The sequence below is a fragment of the Pseudorasbora parva genome, chromosome 17 (genome assembly GCF_024679245.1).
Source record: "Pseudorasbora parva isolate DD20220531a chromosome 17, ASM2467924v1, whole genome shotgun sequence".
NCBI classification, from domain to species: Eukaryota; Metazoa; Chordata; class Actinopteri; order Cypriniformes; family Gobionidae; genus Pseudorasbora; species Pseudorasbora parva.
Genome location: NC_090188.1, coordinates 3382835 through 3402016, shown reverse-complemented (window position 1 = coordinate 3402016; position 19182 = coordinate 3382835). Strand labels below are relative to the sequence as shown.

Genomic DNA, 19182 nt, shown 5'->3' with positions numbered 1-19182 from the left:
CTGAAAATGATCAATGCAAATGGATTTGAGCTTTTAACCATCACATCATGGGCCATTTTCAGCATTCTGCCCTTCAAATTGAGTTGTAGCGTTCATGACGGGGGATCGTGTTACAGCGGAGAGAGAAATAAACGCACCAGACCCTTCTCGGCATTCCTTTGATCAGTGATTGATTTTGTAATTTACTCGCAATCATAACACACCAACCTTATTTTGTGTTTTGCAGAAGGATGAGAATTAGCAAAAATATCCAAAATATGTTTCCCATATAATGAAAGTATTTTATTGGGCTCCAGACTAACATTTGAGAGCAGTGGCGCCAGCACCTGATTTGGTGGCGCTAGAAGAAAATTGATCATAAAGTTAATTAAATCATAAAATGACTATTGTTTTGCATTGTTTTAAGTGCAGTCACTAATAATATTACATGTTTATTGGAAATTTAACTGTGAAGCACTGAGCTTAAATCAATATGCTGATAAAATTTACATTTTATTAACAACAGTAATGTGCAAAAACCTAATTTTTCACAAGGAAAAATCACAAGGATTTTCTTTTATAGTCTCGCACTGAACTGACCAACAGCTTCAGTGATTATAAGAGCAGCTCTTTACTTGCTTTGTGCAACAATTTAAAGTTTTTGTTTTTCATGAGACTGTGGCTTCCTACTTTTTTCCCAAATATTAGGAAAGGGGAGTGGAAATGGCTAAGTCAATAAGTGCTCCTCTGCTGCCATCTACTGGCTATAGTGGTAAATTAATGTTGTTGTTTTTTTTTTTTAAATAAGTGCTTGTTTGCCACACAAAGTGTTAGTTTTCTTACACCATTAAACTTTTAGTTTTACAAATCGCCACATTAAATATGATCACATTTTAATGTTATTTATTTTTAGAGCTTTGAAGTGCTGGAAAAAGTATGAAGCTCTTAAATGCTTTAATTTCACTCTCAAAAGTACCAGATGAATGATGTAAAAATAATTAAACTATTTCTGCCACAAAATTTAGTTGCACCAGCTGGAAAAAAGGTTGCAAAATGCCACCATTTAAATCACAGTCTGTGTGTGTATATGTAACCCCTACTGTTAGGACCGGGACTCGAACCCGGGTCCGCCAGCATGAGAGTCGGATGCTCTAACAAGGAGGCTAAAGGCTGCAACCCCTAGCGTCAGTCGCTAGAGTGTCTCTTGAGGTCAGGGGAGTGAGGTTTACTCACACAGCAACTACTACTACTAGCTGGCCTCCGTTACATATATATACATTTTCTATTTGGAATACATCAATGGTTTAAAAAACGTATTACTTGCCTTCATAAAAGTAGTCTATATATACCTACAAATCTTCTGAATTTATACCGTATGTTATATTTCTGTGGGGAACAGACTGAGTCGTTATTGATTGATTATCTTTTGCCACTGCTGTCAAATCTCAATACACTTTGATTGAACAGAAGTGTAAATAAGACATGCAGCGCCTGTTTGTGCCAGATTTGATGTCCTCTGCTCCAAATGCCACTGCAATTTTTTTTTTCTGACCCATTTGGATTATTAGTGCAGACTAATTAATTTAAAGGGTTACTTCAGCGATTAGCATATGGCTTTGTATCAGTAGAAACCCTGGAGAATATTCAAATTATTGTGCTTTCCCCCCTCATATCTCCCTGAGACAAGAGATTTATGCATTTTATTTCTGGAAAAATTCCTCCTATGATGCAAAATGACAATTTTTGCATCATAGGAGGAATGTTTGCCCAGAGGCTAAAGACTACAGCCAGCAGAGGGAGCCATTTCCGCATGTTTTGAATCCGCGCATGGGGGATGGGAGATCACACTCAGCTGGCAGAGAGAGCTCAGCTTGCAGACAGGATCATTTAAACGGAGCTATGGTGAGCAATGTAAGTCTTTTAACTTCTCAAATTCATTTCTATGAAAGTTAAGCTTGCAAAGGCATGAACTGAAACTCACAGGGAAGCGAAGCATTCTGGGAATTGTAGTCTTTCATCCCCATGGGACAAAAATACATTTTCTGTCTTTTCTCAGTCTAGAAGACACCAAATTCAAAAATAATTTCACATTTCTACTGCATTGATGACCCAGTTTAAATACAGATTCATCTTCCCAGCGCTGAAGTACCCCTTTAACTATTAGTTGTTACATTTGTTAAATGTTATGTTTATTTGCAAACGTTTTATAGGTTTTTAATTGTTCTGAAACTGACCGTATGCTTATCTTCTAAAGTCGGCATGAAGCTGCATCTTTTCTTCTCTATTGTGCCGTATATCTGAGTGAAACGCTTCTCAAACAAGAACAAATGTAGGAGAAGAGTATGAGGGAGAGGGAAGTTTGCTACAAATGGTAATCCGCATCAGTTTTACTATAATAAATCCATGGTTAATTTTCGTAAGGGTACACTGTCAGAAAAAAAGGTACATTACTGTCACTGGGGTGGTACCCTAAGGTATTAATATATACCTTTAAGGTACTAATACGCACTCTTAAAGTACTGATATGTACCATTTAGGGGGTTAGTAAGGTACAAAGATGTACCTTTTCACTTTTGTACCTTAGGGTACCGCCCCAGTGACAGCGCTGTACCTTTTTCTCTGAGAGTGTATGTCTGTTATACATTGTGCAAAAAAGTTACTAAGCAAAACGACAGTTTAAATCCCTACATATTACAATGATATAAAAATGATTATAACGAAAAACAAACTCCAGATATTTCTTTATCCTGTAGAAACATTTAATTATATTCAATTACACATTGACTTTTAAAACAATTGTCTAACAGCAGATATATTCAAGCTAAATGAATGTTTTTGCACTGAATATTAATTGTCTCCCTCTTGACTGCGTTCTTTCGTCTGTTTGGCGCACGCAAAGTTTGACGCTTAATGTCAGACTGTCAGGATGTGCTTTAGTGCTAAATGGAAATGCTTGTGTGAATTTGTAACATTTACAGTTGAGGATATAACTACAGTTTTCTATATAGATCAGTGGATAACCTGTAAGATAACCGTTTTGTGCTGAGCATGCACACACATCTGTCAAAGCGCATGACAGGGTGTGTTAAACGCTCTTTTGGCCACTCTCATGTTTAGCTCACTCTGTTGTCTCCACTTGTTCTAGATTCATTTTGTCCGTAGGAATGTGTTATTCAGGGCTGTGATTTGGTGCCCTGTTTCAGTACTGGTGAAAGTTTTCCATGCACAGGGCAGACGTGACTAATCGATAATGAATCGTTGTAGATTTTCATAATTGATTAGTGAACGATATAGGGAAGAAAAGACTTGTTTCATGCTGACTTTAGTTTGTCTGTATAGATGTAACAGGACAGCTATTAGCTAATCGGCTCCTCACGTAAAGCATTAAACTATCCGTACGGAAGGCTTTGGTCTGCGAGCGATCATACTGAACTTGTAACTCATCCGGTGAGTAAGCTATGCTAATCTTGTCATTGTGAATCAGCCGATCTCCGTCAATGTGCTGTGTTATCTGCTAAGTCCGTCAGATCACATTCAACCGGCTGTTCAGCAGCTCTCCTTTTATCCTGAATATTTCATTAAAGCTCTTCAGACGGGAGAAAGTCAGGAACGCTGTTTAACGCAGCCTGTCGTCTCCGCTTCCACGTTTATTTGATCTTGTGAACTGAAAACAGCTTCCCTTTTGGACGTGTGTAATGCGGTCAGAGGTGTAGGAGCTCTGGCTGAATCATTAGAAGGCTTGTTTATATCAGGAAGGGTTTTTCTGCCGTACAGAGCATGAATTTTTAATCATTCCAGCAGTTTTCATGTGCATAATACGGGACATTTTTACACCCATTGTGTTTGCTATAATGTAGGCAAGGATCTTTTTGAGGATTTCTCTAATAAAGTAGATTTGATCTGATTTATTTTGACTTTAACATAAGTGTAGTAAATGCCTGGTCGTTTGCTTTGACAGAAATTCAGTTGAAGTCTAAAACTCAATTATCATTTAGTAGATGAGCCTCAAATTCGCTGAAAACGTCTGTCACTCGTATTTTGACATTGCAGGCACATTTTGATTGATTGAATGATGAATATGCACTCATTTGCTGCTCAATTAAGTGATGCGTCTTCTCTTGTAAGTCTCTAGTAGGGCTATATTTCTATAGATAATCTGCTTTTTATGGTGCACATCTTTTCATACAATGACAGATCATGACGAGTCAAGGTCCCAAAATGAACCGTGCAAGTTGTCAATGTGAGAGGAACAGATGACCGTCTTTATTTAATATTCTCCTCTGCTGTGAAATGTTTGTGATTACTTTTTTTTTTGTAGTGCATTTGATTTTATTGTCCATTTCAGAGCTTCAGGGAACGGTTAGATTGCCAGTGAATTATCAGAAATGTTAGAATGAATATTGTCAGAAGCCTTTAAATATAGTACACATGTATATGGACTACTATGCAGTACAATCGACTTGGATGTTTAAGTTATTTCAACTTAAATTATGTTAAACTGACTTTTAAAAATGAGTTAGAACTTGTATAACTAATAAAAAAAGTTTATAATTTCTTAACTTATTTTGATGAGTTAAAACAATGTAAAAATATATGTTGTCATAACTTATTGAACATATATATTTTTGTAGCTTGGCACTATTAAACCACGTCCTCTTTGCTCTGTGGAAAAACTGGAGCTCAGGCATTCTGGATGAGATTTAGGACTCGATTGATTAATCAAAATAAATTAGTAACTTCGTGACTGATTTATCAAAAAGTCTGCACTGTAAAAAAAAATTGGGTTATTGTTGGTTTAACTTAAAAAAGTAAGTAACCTGGTTGCCTTGAAATTGAGTTTATTGAAATTAAAAATTTGAGTTGATACAATGAAGGAAATTTGTTTAATAAATTGAAACTCAAAATATTGTATCTGAACCACATAAAAAATGTGATAAATCATGAAAATAGCACTATTTGGCATGTTTCACTGCGTCGTCAGAAATAAAACACACAATTACCCAATATGCTTACAAAATCTTTTAATAAAGGTTGTCGAATCTCAAAAAAAATGTCATTGTATTAACTCAAAATTAATTTCAATGAACTCAAAATTAAGGCAAACAGGTAACTTTTTTTTCCAAACTGTTTCACAGTGTGTGATGGTTTATGTAATACACATATATTAAATACAAAATATACATATATGCTGGATGTTTCATTGTAAGTATTGTAGTCATTTTAAAATGAAGAAATTAACGCTTAAATATTAGTATTAGTTGTACTGTAAAAATAATTTTACATTGCCGTAATAAGTACAAAAGTAATGAGCAATTGTTTATTTTTATTTAACAGAAATATTATAAAAAATAAATACTTTATAGACAAATGTATAAATATAAAATTGCAATTTTTTTTTTTATTTTTTTTTCCCAGCCCAAAAACAAGCAAACCTGAATTTATTTTATTATTTCAGAGCTCAACATTAAGCCTTTAAGTAAATCAGTCATGCACTGCTCCTAGTAAACATTTGCTTGTCCGGGGGGAAAAAATTGTGTTGTAAATATAATTTATTCTGAAGCAATATGCTCATCATTGTTCAGACAGCTTCGACATATTTGATATTTGAATCTTTATAAAGGGCATTTTCCCCCTAATCTTTTGAAATATACTGATCAAATTGTAGAATTTAAAATGAAAGATGAAGCATGTATTAAATTAGAAAAAGACTATAGGCCTGTTGCCAATCATTTACACTGAACAATTACTGTTTTAAATAATGTTATGATAATTTTTTTGAATTTACCAATAAAAAAAATGTTGGAAAGAATAATACTTTTAAACATGACACTAAACCACCAGTAGGTGGCGTCAGGTGACCGTCTCCATGAGAGTTATTGATTCATGTATTCAAATGATTCGTTCGAACGGATGAATCATTCAGTAATGAGACGCTAAATGCTCTCATTACGTAAATGCTCTCATTACGTAATGGCTGAATGCTGCTGTGAGACGCCTTCTGGTTGTGCTGTGATGAGAAAAAAAGAAACAGTCAATATTGCATCTAAAATATATATATAGTGCATTACTTGTTTATTGAGCTTTCATTTGAAATCAGTGGCACATTTCCAGTCATGATGGTATTCAGCACTCTTGGTCCTGTGACGTTTAACTGCATCATGTATTAAGTTCACATTTTTAATTATCCCAGCATGTAAATGTATGTTTCCAGTTCACCTTACGAGGCAACTGTTACCGTCAGTACATTATATATTATTATTATATATATATATATATATATATATATATATATATATATATATATATATATATATATATATATATATATATATATATATATATATATATATACCATCATTGCAATTTAGTTTTTATCAGAAATAATTTCTCTCCCCAAATCATTGTCAGCAAGAAAAAAATATACATGTTGCATGAACTCTTAGTGCTTATAATGTCCAAACTATTTATTTAAACTAAAGCAACATCAGCTGAGGGTTTATTTTAATAATCTGTGTGTGTGTCTGAGTGTGTCTTGCACTGAGAGTCTGAGTGTGTGTCTGAGTTTCTGTGTATGTGTGTGTGTGTGTGTGTGTGTGTGTGAGAGTGTGTGTCTCCCTGTGAGTGTGTGTCTGTAAGAGTCTGAGTGTGTGTGTGTGAGTGTGTCTCTCTGTGAGAGTCTGTGTGTGTGTGTGAGAGAGTAAGTGTGTCTCTGAATGTGTGTTCCTCTGTGTGTGTGTGTGTGTGTGTGTCTCTCTCTGAGGGTGAGTTTCTGAGTGCGTGTCTGTGACTGTGTGTGTTTGTCTCTCTGAGAGTCTGTGTGTGCGAGTCTGAGAGTGTCTCTCTCTGAGTGTGTATCTCTCTGTAGCCCCTTTCACACTACGATCCCGGCAAATACACAAATAATGCGGCCCGGCATTTGTTCCCGGGCCGCTAGATTTTGTCCATTCACACTGCCAGCGAAATACCGTAATATGTGCGCTTTCACACACAACCCGTAACGGTCCCGGGTCGAGTTGACACGTGACATCCTGATGTGACGTATAACGGCGAGCGATCTCAGCTTCAGTGCGGATAGTAAGGAGCTCCGTGGTCTCGACTGGTGTCCAGTTTGCGCACATTTCTGCTTGTTTAATTTCTTTTGTATACGAACACTCTCTGCGTTTAAAACACCGAGCTCTTCTGGCACTGCAGGGTTGTATTATTGAAAAAAACAAGCTCTAGGAGTCGCACGATAACTACGTACACGGTGCGGCATTAGTTTCGGCTTTTGTTCACACAGCGCTCGTCCCGGGTCGAATACCGCAATATTACTAGATCCCCGACCCGGGTCGAATTCGGTAATCAATGCCGGGACGTGGTTGCTTTCACACAGAAGGTGACCCGGCAATGCTCCGGGAATATTGCGGGTCCGACGTGCAGTGTGAAAGGGGCTTGTGAGAGTCAGTGTGTGCATGTGTATTTAGAGGGTTCAATGTAGCAGGAATTCGGATCGCGTGTCAAACTGCTGAAATCACGTGACATTGGCGATCCCAATCATGAATCAATACGCTGATTCATGACCGTTTGAATCTTTTTTTGAGGATTGAAAACAAACGCAGAAGAGAAAATGATGCTGAATAAAGTCGTAGTTTTTGTTATTTTTGGACCCAAATGTATTTTGGATGCTTCAAGAGACTCTAATTAACCCACTGATGTCTCATATGGACTACTGTGATGATGTTTTTATTCCCTTTCTGGACATGGATAGTATAGTGTGCATACACTTGCATACGCTCTCGGACTAAATATAAAATATCTTAAACTGTGTGTGAAGATGAACGGAGGTCTTGCGGGTGTGGAACGACATTAGGGGGAGGAGGTAATGACAGACATTTCATTTTTGGGTGAACTAACCCTTTAAGAGCTTGCGATAGGAGTTTATTTTGAAACCTTAATCAGCCGGTTCGATGAGTTACTGCACTTCAGTCACAGGTCAGAGTCAGACTATCATTTTATTTAAAAGAAACAGTGAATCTCACCAAAACATGTCACTGTCCCAGTAATCGTAGTTTTATCGGTTTGCTCATCAGATCTCCGTCCATCATGACACGGTCAGTGTGAACGCAGGTCTGATTATTGCAGTGAATGAATGAACGGATTAAGGTTTTTACAGGCATGGGCAGACACGTTCAGTAGGGATCTTTATCTGTTTTCCTTCCACAAGTGTTCTTAGACGTCAACCTGATATACAATCAATCCGAGGTGTGTGTGTGTGTGTGTGTGGTCTGTCTGTCTCGGTCTGTGTGTGTCTGTCTTTCCGTGTTTCTGTCTCTGTCTGTGTGTTTCTGTGTGTCTGTCTCTGTCTGTGTGTGTTTCTGTCTGTCTGTGTGTGTTTCTGTCTGTCTGTGTGTGTTTCTGTCTGTCTGTGTGTGTTTCTGTCTGTCTCTGTCTGTGTGTGTTTCTGTCTGTCTCTGTCTGTGTGTGTTTCTCTGTCTGTGTGTGTGTTTCTGTCTGTCTGTGTGTGCGTTTCTGTCTGTCTGTGTGTGTTTCTGTCTGTCTCTGTCTGTCTGTGTTTCTGTCTGTCTCTGTGTGTGTGTTTCTGTCTGTCTGTGTGTGCGTTTCTGTCTGTCTGTGTGTGTTTCTGTCTGTCTGTGTGTGTGTTTCTGTCTGTCTGTCTGTCTCTGTCTGTGTGTTTCTGTCTGTCTCTATCTGTGTGTGTTTCTGTCTGTCTCTGTCTGTGTGTGTGTCTGTCTGTCTGTGTTTCTGTCTGTCTCTGTCTGTGTGTGTGTCTGTCTGTCTCTGTCTGTCTGTGTGTTTGTGTGTGTGTCTGTTTCTGTCTGTGTGTGTGTTTCTGTCTGTCTGTCTGTCTCTGTCTGTGTGTTTCTGTCTGTCTCTATCTGTGTGTGTTTCTGTCTGTCTCTGTCTGTGTGTGTGTCTGTCTGTCTGTGTTTCTGTCTGTCTCTGTCTGTGTGTGTGTGTGTCTGTCTCTGTCTGTCTGTGTGTTTGTGTGTGTGTCTGTTTCTGTCTGTGTGTGTGTGTGTGTGTGTTTCTGTCTCTGTCTGTGTGTGTGTGTGTGTCTGTCTGTCTTTGTCTGTGTGTGTTTCTGTCTGTCTGTCTGTGTGTGTTTCTGTCTGTCTGTCTGTGTGTGTTTCTGTCTGTCTGTCTGTGTGTGTTTCTGTCTGTGTGTGTTTCTGTCTGTCTCTGTCTGTGTGTGTTTCTGTCTGTCTGTGTGTGTTTCTGTCTGTCTCTGTCTGTCTGTGTGTGTTTCTGTCTGTCTCTGTCTGTCTGTGTGTGCGTGTCTCTGTCTGTGTTTCTGTCTGTCTGTCTGTGTTTCTGTCTGTCTGTCTGTGTTTCTGTCTGTCTGTCTCTGTGTTTCTGTCTGTCTGTCTCTGGTCTGTCTGTCGGTGTGTGTGTCTGACTGTCTGTTTCTGTCTGTGCGTGTGTGTGCACGTGTGTATAGAGGCTCTGCAGGGACATCTCACGATCAGAAGCATGTTTACAGGATAAATGTCTGACGCTGGCCACATGCCCAGCATGCTCTCGCGCTCAGCCGCGTCCATTACTGACAGCTGTAGTCTACAGTAAGTGCTTTTAACTTCCGTTTCAGAGCAGCTCTTGATACGCACTTGTTAAGGTCAACTCCGTTTCTGAAATCTTCCCCGGACGTCTTCCTGCTGGCGGTTTCCCTTTCCCGGCGTTCATGTCTGAAGCGATGCCAACACTGATGCCCCCTGCTGGTGGTTCTGCTACAGCAGCTTTTGTTGTGTTTTCATGTCGAGTTTGTTTTCTAGTTCTGTCGTTTTTGAAAGTAAAGTTCAAGCCTGTCTTTAAAGTAGGTTACTATGATGGGCTGGTGGACTTGATCTAAATGCTCTTAGTCTTGACGACTTTTAGGAAATCAAGGTCCTGTTTTACAGCATGCATCATGCAAATCAAATACTTTGTTTTTTTTTCTTCATTTAGAGGTTTCATCAATTTGGCTCTCACTTACTCACACACACACGCATCTAATTATATAACAATTGTGATTCTATGCCTGCAATTTCCGCACTCAAATAATCATGGCATAGTTTACATATAGTTTAAAAATAAATATAAAAAATGGATGCATACATTTACAATTTTTTATATAATAAAAATCAGATGCATATTTCATTATTTTATAATCATGCCGTAGTTTAAATATTTCCATCTATATATGCATGCATACAATTACAATTTATATATATAAAAAATCTGATGCATATTTGTCCCTTTCATTTTATAATCATGCCATAGTTTAAATATTTCCATTTATATATGCATGCATAAATTAATGTGTATTTGAATATGTTTTGTATAATAAAAATAGTGCATGTTTAGTTATTCATTCATAAATGCAATCAAATTGATATTTTTAAAATTACAAGTTTTATTTAAAAAAATGTTGAAACTGTTATGAGTTCTGCATTCATATAATCATGCTATATTACCAAAATGCATTCATTCAAATAGCTTCGAATCGTCCTGAATCTGTTCCTCGTGAAAATGACATTAATGTAGTTAAACCGTATATGAACGCTTAAAAGATGACTAGATGTGGATCAAGCCATATTCAATTAGTTCATATGTTTGAGATTAAAACAAATCAGATTAGTTGACATATATGAACCTGGTTATTGTGCCTTTAAAATGCATTCAGTTTATTAGCGCCATTGCATAAATCTGTATGACTGGCGTGTGCATCACATTAAATTGCATATGCAATTCAAATACATAAATCTCAAATTTAGGCTGAAATATTGAGCATACAGAAGGAGTTGCATGGCTTTAATTGGCTGATGTACGGTGACAGGTGTGTCAGTGAGGTAACAGGTCACCTGACCCGCCTCGAGGGCCGTTGTCAGCGCTGATGGCTTTAACGAGAGAATACATTACCCAGACTCCCCTCTGCTCACCATATGTTCCCTCTCAGCGCGCTCGTGTCCGTTTTAGTGCGGCGAGCGCCGGTTCACTCACAGAGCATTAGCTTTTCACTCTGGAATACAGCGCACGTGACACTTCATGATATTTAATCATATCAATTCTGTAATTATGACACGAGAGAATATACAATCTCACTTAATATATTGCAATATAATTAATATATAATATAACTTTTAAATTCGTCTAAACTAACATGTTGATATTTTCTATTTGATTTAATTACATCTAATAGTATTAATTATATATATATATATATTTATGATATTAAATTGTTTAGTCACTAATAAATTATACTGTATTATATATTATTGCTGTCAAATCTATAGCATCCAAAATAAGTTTGTTTACATAGTGTGTGGTCTGTGGTGTATAATTAAACATATTTTCTTAAATATATACTTAAAAATATTTATTTATAAATGTATATACATGAATATTTCTTAGGTCCAGTACAGACCAAAAGTTTGGACACATTACTGTAATGTTTTTGAAAGAAGTTTCTTCTGCTCATCAAGCCTGCATTTATTTGATCAACAATACAGGAAAAAAAATGTAAAATTGTGATATATTACAATGTAAAATATTTGGTTTTCAATTTATTCTACTTTAAATGATCATTTATTTCTGTGATCAAAGCTGAATTTTCAGGATCATTCCACCAGTCTTCAGTGATCATGAACCTTCAGAAATCATTCTCAGATGTGGATTTAATGAGTGTTGGAAACAGTTCTGCTGATTCATATTTTTTCATAACCTGTGATACTTTTTTATAATATTTGATTTAAATTTAATTAAAAAAAAGAAAAAGCAAATGTTTTAAAAATAGAATTCTTTTGTTGTAACTATACACCACTGGTCAGTAATTTGGGGTCACTCATTTTTTTCCTTTTTCTTTTTTTAAATAAATCAATTTTAGTCAGCAAGGATGTGTTAAATTGATAAAAATTGATAGTAAAGGAGATTTATATTATTTGAAAATTGTTTTTCTTTTGAACCTTTTATTCATTGAATATATTAGGCAGCAGAGCTGTTTCCAACACTCATAATGAATCCTCATATGAGAATGATTTCTGAAGACTGGAGGAACCATCCTGAAAAAAATTCAGCTTTGATCACAGGAATAAATGATCATTTAAAGGTGCAATATGTAGTATTTTTGCAGTAAAATATCCAAAAACCACTAGGCCAGTGTTATATATTTTGTTCAGTTGAGTACCTACAATATCCCAAATGTTTCCAACTATTTGTAAATTGTGAGAAAATTGCTATTACACAAATAATCATTCACAGTACACAATGTAAAAAACATTTATTTTGGATGCAATTAATCACTGTTATTATATTATAATCTCAGCTGTCATCTTCCCAAAAGGAAAGCTTGGTTTAAACGTGTTTCGTTTGTGATGACTTTTTTAAATATTTTTAATTTAAAGAAAAATAACATTGGGTGTTTTTTTTTTTTTTTGTTGCATTTAAATGGTTATTTAATATGTTAAATTGGCTTATATTTATTAGTAGTATTATGTATTGTATATAATGTTCTAATATCTAATTGTTGATTAAATTAAAACTAATGTTTATTTATTTATATATATATAATGATTTTAAATTGATTAGTCACTAATAAATTATACTGTATTATATATTATTGAAAACTAACAATTTGTTGTAAGTGTAATTTATTAATTTAAAATATTTTTGAATTTCTAGTTTACAAGCATAATTTAATTAAATATATTTATAAATGTATATTCTCTGTAGGCTTAAGTGTGTGTGCACAATGATCAAGCGTTTAACGATCAGCGATGTGTGTGTGATGTCCTTCACTGAGTGTATAGGATGTTGTGTGTGTGTGTGTTTCAGACACACCCTGCTGGTAAACAGTCCTGTGTGATTAGCGCAGTGTGAGCCTCTGCTGCCCTCTGCAGGCTCTCACCTCCATTACAACTCACACTGATCCACATAACAGCCGCCTCTGCTCAGCTGACCGCAGGCTTCCATCAGAGATGGACCGCTTACATCTAATCTTAAATCCTACGACCGCTTTTTCATGACCGCATACACATCGCTCAAATAGACTTCAGCACATCCTTAAAGGGTTAGTTCACCCAAAAATGAAATTTGTCATTAACTGCTCACCCTAATGCCGTTCCACACCCGTAAGACCTCCGTTCATCTTCACACACAGTTTAAGATATTTTATATTTAGTCCGAGAGCATATGCAAGTGTATGCACACTATACTGTCCATGTCCAGAAAGGGAATAAAAACATCATCAAAGTAGTCCATATGAGACATCAGTGGGTTAATTAGAGTCTCTTGAAGCATCCAAAATACATTTGGGTCCAAAAATAACAAAAACTACACACACACACAGTCCCGGCGCCGCCGCCTCTTTTCCACTCACGCCACTTTTTTAAAAGCCCCTACAGCGTGAAACATGAGTCCCGCAAACGTGGCGCCGAGGAGCTTGTTTGTAATCGGACAAATGGCTCCTTACACTTTCAGAAAAAAAGGTACATTTGTCGCTGGGGCGGTACCCTAAGGTACAAAACCGAAAAAAAGTACTAATATGTACCTTTAAGGTACTAATTTGCACTCTTAAAGAACTGATATGTACCTTTTACAGTACTAATATGTACCATTTAGGGGTGAGTAAAGTACAAAGATGTACCTTTTCACTTTTGTACCTTAGGGTACCGCCCCAGTGACAGCGCTGTACCTTTTTTTCTGAGAGTGTATAGTTTCGAAACGGTTTGGGTACAAGGTGATCGCGTTGAAAATAAAGGCGTTTGTCTAGCATTAGAAGTTCATTTAAAACATTGCCGCGGCTCATTTAAGAAAATGACAGCTCCGAAGAGACGCCGCTTTAGTTTGAGGTAGTGCTAACAATAATAAAGAAAGATGATCAACACCTTGTGTTACCACTGAAATGTAGATGTAATGATGCTTCATACTGTCGTCTGCCCTGACTCTAACCTCGAGTGTTTTAGCCTGTTTACCTCGCGCCAAATGTTTTTATTGGTTTATTAAGCACAAACAGGCGAGTTATGAAAAATTGAGTGTGAGGGATATGTTCACTTCACACAAAGATTTTGGAATGAGACGGCTAATTGTAGTAGCGTTTAGTCCACTGTCTATAATAGACTAATTCAGAGATCACTTTTTATTAACCGACAACTTTGATCGGTTAACGTTGATACGGTCAAACAGTCATCGGTTAACATTCCTAAAAGGTTGTCTAATCTCAAAAAATGTTCATTGTATTAACTTAATTTGAATTTCAATGAACTCAAAATTAAGGCAACCAGGTCATTTTTTTTTTTCTAAATAATTTTTTAGTGTGTGTAAAATCTATTATATTTTTTAAAAGTATTTAAAAACTGAGAATTACTTATGTGGTTCACATTCTTTCTAGGAAAAGAAAGCATCGCTACAACTTCTGAAAGTGACCAGCAGTGTTTTAGCAAAAGTTAATGTCATAAATCTGACAATATAATATTAACATCAGTGTAAACAAACAAAAAATTATGCAAATATTTAAATACCAAAAACTCTTTGCTTGACTTGGTAATCAACCTAAAACTTAACATCTAGAACATCCAGATAAACAGAGACTCCTGAACTAGGGGTGGACAAATATTTTTTTTATTTTCATTTATCTTTCTTATTAAAAAATAAGAGCTAAAAACTGTAGTCTTCATATGAATTAAATATAGACTGATATATGATAAAGCTCAGGTTATTCAGCCAAGAGCACTGAGATTTTTCTCTTGTTCTTCTGTTGTATGACAGACAGCGGCAGGTTTACTGTATTAGCCGCCTGTCACTTTAAGAGCTAATGCACGGATCCGATTAACATGCATTCAGCTTCTTTTCCCGACTGATATCGTTCATTTAAGCATAACCGACTGGATTTACATGAATACTCATCAAGACAGCCATTTTGACATAACTGTGTGTGTTAACAGTTTTGAGTGTGTAACAAAAAACAAAACAACTGAAGGGATCACATGCTTTCAGAGAGGCGGAGTGTGCGTGCCAGACCAGACTGCAAGCAGCTGTTTTAATAACTCTTTTTAACATCAAGCAAGTCCCATAAGTAACAGTCGTGTGCCCAGTCGATTCTCTGCTCTATGCGTCGGCCTAAAACGGACACTTTTCCCAATGTTGAAGTAGCCTATTAAACTCATTCAGATATTGAGTGCTGTTGCGATATGCATATTGCGATATTTTGATATATTGCACAGCCCAATTCACAGAAATTAAATTTGGCCAACTGAAATTTTTTTAGATGTGATCAGTCACTAGAAAATTTAATTGAAGACTTAGATTTATTTTTTATTTATTTATTTTTTACAATTTGTACTGCCTTGAGCAGAAAGCCACCGTATCGTCTAGCTCTAGTCTGCTAAAAGCATGTGTCTGATCGCTCAGATTGTGGTTTGAGTAATTGGATTATTTTAGACTGTTTATACGTGATCTGGTTTTCATGTCGATCTATTTTTTTTTTTCTGAATCCTCAGGTCATTATTGAGGTGACTGAGATGCTGCACAATGCCAGTCTGCTGATCGATGACATTGAAGACAGTTCGACGCTGCGGCGCGGGTTCCCGGTGGCCCACAGTATTTACGGCGTGCCGTCGGTCATCAACTCCGCTAACTACGTCTATTTCCTCGGCCTGGAGAAGGTGTTAATGCTGGAGCACCCTGAGGCGGTGCGGGTCTTTACGCGCCAGCTGCTGGAGCTGCACCGCGGCCAGGGTTTGGACATCCACTGGCGGGACACATACACCTGCCCGAGCGAGGCCGAGTACCGGGCCATGGTGCTCCAGAAAACCGGCGGGCTTTTCGGCCTCGCAGTGGGACTTATGCAGCTCTTCTCCGAGTGGAAGCGAGATCTCAAGCCGCTTTTGGACACGTTGGGCCTGTTCTTCCAGATACGCGACGACTACGCCAACCTGAATTCGAGAGAGTACAGCGCCAACAAGAGCTTCTGCGAAGACCTGACGGAAGGCAAGTTCTCCTTCCCCACCATTCACGCCATCTGGTCCCGCCCTGAAAGCACGCAAGTGCAAAACATCCTGCGCCAGCGCACGGAAAACCTGGATATTAAACGCTACTGCGTTGACTACCTGGAGAAGGTGGGCTCGTTCGCCTACACCCGCCAGACGCTGATGGATCTGGAAGCGGAGGCCTACCGGCTCATCGCAGAGCTCGGAGGAAACCCCGAACTGGAGGCCTTAATGGAGCATCTGAGTCGCATGTATAAAGATCCTGAGGGTGGAGCTTCCGCTGGCCAATCAAAGGAACCTGATGGCGGAGCTTCCGCTGGCCAATCAAGAGCATGAGGGCGGAGCTTCTGCTGGACAAAATAGTCCTAGGGCGGAGCTTCCGTTGGCCAATCAAGAGCCTGAGGGCGGAGCTTCCGCTGGCCAATCAAAAGAGCTTGGGGGTGGAGCGACCGCCAGCCACGCAAAACAATGACCCGTGTAAATCACTTCCCCTCAGACTTCATAAACTTTTTTTTTTTTCCTTTGTACTGTTATTTTGCCTCCACAGCAAAAAATTGGTTAAATAAGAGCCGATTGCCCTTTGTGTCCTGTAGTTTTGCAGATGTTGTAACGAGGCCTTGAGTTCACGTGCGGAAGCTTTAACACTCCTGGAATTAAGTTATGTATGTTTCCACTGAAATACTGAACTGAGACGATATCTCAGAGTTTGATGTATGAAAGCTCACCACTTTTTACCTTTAAACAAATGTGTGCATTTTATAAGACTCAGAGCTGAGGTCAAGAATAAACACACTCACACACTACAGGCTCCTGCGCTGTCGTTTCTCTCATGAAGAGGATTTATGAAGGTTTGTTTAATGCATGAGTAGATTTAATTTCATTTGACTGGTGAATAATTGTCTTGTGTTCACTGGTCTGATATTTATTGTGGGTAAAAAGTTGCCATTCCTGATACAATGCTAATTTTACAAGTCAGTTGCATCATTGATTGTTTCTTTCCTCTTATGAAACGACAATCTCAACACTTGGTGGTGTAATAGAGACTAGCATTACTGTAGAATGGAGCAGGGCAGGAAGTAGTAATTTCAGAAATAAATACATTTCTGCAATAAGTTTCACGTTTTATTAACCTCATTATAGTTATGCTGGTTCTAAGGTCCGTGGTCCATCTTTGCTGTGCCATGTCAGCAGGTTTTAGAAGCTGGTGTGGAAAATATTGGTTCTGAACTATATATAAACCTAAGAGAAACCATAACTTTAAGTACACCATTAAATCTTTTCCAGCACATTTAGTGTTAGAGGTTTGTTTAAGAAGCAAGCAGTATTAAAGTTCATTGTGTAGTCCTGCAGCATTTCTGCTCCAGACATGATTTGTTTTTAAACCAGAATTGATAAAGCTATAACTATACCAATCATAAAAATGTAAACATGAAAGTGACAGGTTTTTTATAATTAAAAGATATATATTTCACCTTTTTATAGACAATTTTGTCAAAGTCTAAATGTATCATCTAATGTCAAATTCAAACAATAATTAGGCTATAAAGACTTGAATACACTCAGAGGTGGTGTGGATCATGCATTTACACTGAAACAACTGCATAAATACTATTAGATTAATGTTTAAACTGGTGTCAAGGTGTCTCTTAATGAGCAAGTCATTTTTGGATTAAAATTAGGGATGTCAAAATTAACAATGCAAATTAATGCAAATTCATTTTAAAGGCACTAAATTTATTAGTCCACGTTAACGCGTTAAGTTTAAAAACTTAAAAAATTGAGATAAGTCAGACGTAAAGGATGCAACAGCAAACATTAATAGAGAAAGAAAAGTCTTAGCATTAATATTACTATTCTAAACCAAAAGTGCAGTTATTGCCTACAAGCTACCATATTCTCTGGTTCTGTATTATTTTGTCGAAGTGCGTTACACTGAGCGCATTCTCTGCAGTCCGAGTGCGATGTACGAGTAGGCCTGTCACGATAACAAATTTTGCTGGACGATAAATTGGCCAAGAAATTATTGCGATAAACGATAATATTGTCGTTCTGAGACCATTTTCATCTAAAATCATGATAATGGCATAAAAATGCAGGTACACCTTTTCAAAGATCAATTAACTTTCATTTCTAAAGACTATTTAACACTAAAAATGGAAAACATTTTAAATAACCACAATAAATGAACAAAACAACCAAAAACAATAAAAGCATGGACTCTCTGTCTGTAAAGAAAAATGCATTTAAATAAGTACCAAAAACAATAAATAAAATGGATGAAAACTGCAACGGATGATTGTGTTTTAGGAGCATATTAGGGGCGGCACGGTTCACCAAACCCCCGGTTCGGCTCGTATCGCGGTTTTAGGCTCAAGGGTTTTCCGTTCTGTACGGTTCTTGTTGTTTTTTTTCTTTTAATCCAGAAATACTTCAGCATATGATATATTAATTATCCACAATTTAGGAAAAAATGTTATATCATAGCTTAATCATGCACAAACCGAACTTGACCATCACTGAGGAAAGTGATATTTTGATACAGCGAGAGAAGACATTGATGACATGCTTTTCATTTATTTGGCAAAAAAAGGAGAACGTGTATTGATATCTCTACAGGAACTCATGTGCCTTTTTAGCACACAAAGATTGAACTGAAGAATTAACTTGCGTTTATCAAACTTCAGTATAGCTTTAAGCCTCGTTTATCCACGACGCGTCCGCTCGAGTGCGAGGGTGCGCGCGGCAAAAATGACGCCGACGCGGAGTGCGCGAGACCCATTTCGCTTGGCGTTGAGCGCGTAAAATTTCGTAACTTTGCGTGTGGCTCCACAACCGAAGAGCCACGAGTTCCAGACGAATCTGCTGGCCGAGAATGACGCCTCCTCACGGCGCACCCGATAATTGGAATTTGCATGTTTTTTTGTTTTCCTCGTCTCTCTCGTTGACTGCGCGCGCCGCGTCCGTTTGTCCGAGGTGTTTATACTCGCCGCGCGCAGTCAATGAGAGAAACGAGGAAAACAAAGCATGCAAATGGCAATTATCGCGGCTGGAAAAATTATCGAGCTCATTTTTTTTTATTGTGCGATTAATTGATGTATCGACTATCGCGACAGGCCTATGCAGGGCCGAGTTAAGCTTTGCGGGGCCCTGGGCTTAATGACTATGACATCATACCCGTGTTACCCTTTGGTTTAATTTTGTAGAAACCATGAAAACACTAAAGATAAATTGTGTGTTTTATTAG

General features: G+C 37.5%; 1 protein-coding gene across 2 annotated transcripts in view; it reads left to right on the top strand.

The window, feature by feature from the left end:
* ggps1 (geranylgeranyl diphosphate synthase 1) overlaps positions 1-16739 on the top strand; it is a 45208-nt gene extending 28469 nt beyond the window's left edge. For both annotated transcript variants that reach the window (XM_067422154.1, XM_067422155.1), the window contains exon 4: positions 15450-16739. In XM_067422154.1, the coding sequence (XP_067278255.1) occupies positions 15450-16274 (825 nt within the window). In that variant the 3' untranslated portion in view covers positions 16275-16739. The remainder of the gene's footprint in view (positions 1-15449) is intronic.
* Positions 16740-19182: the final 2443 nt, after the last annotated feature.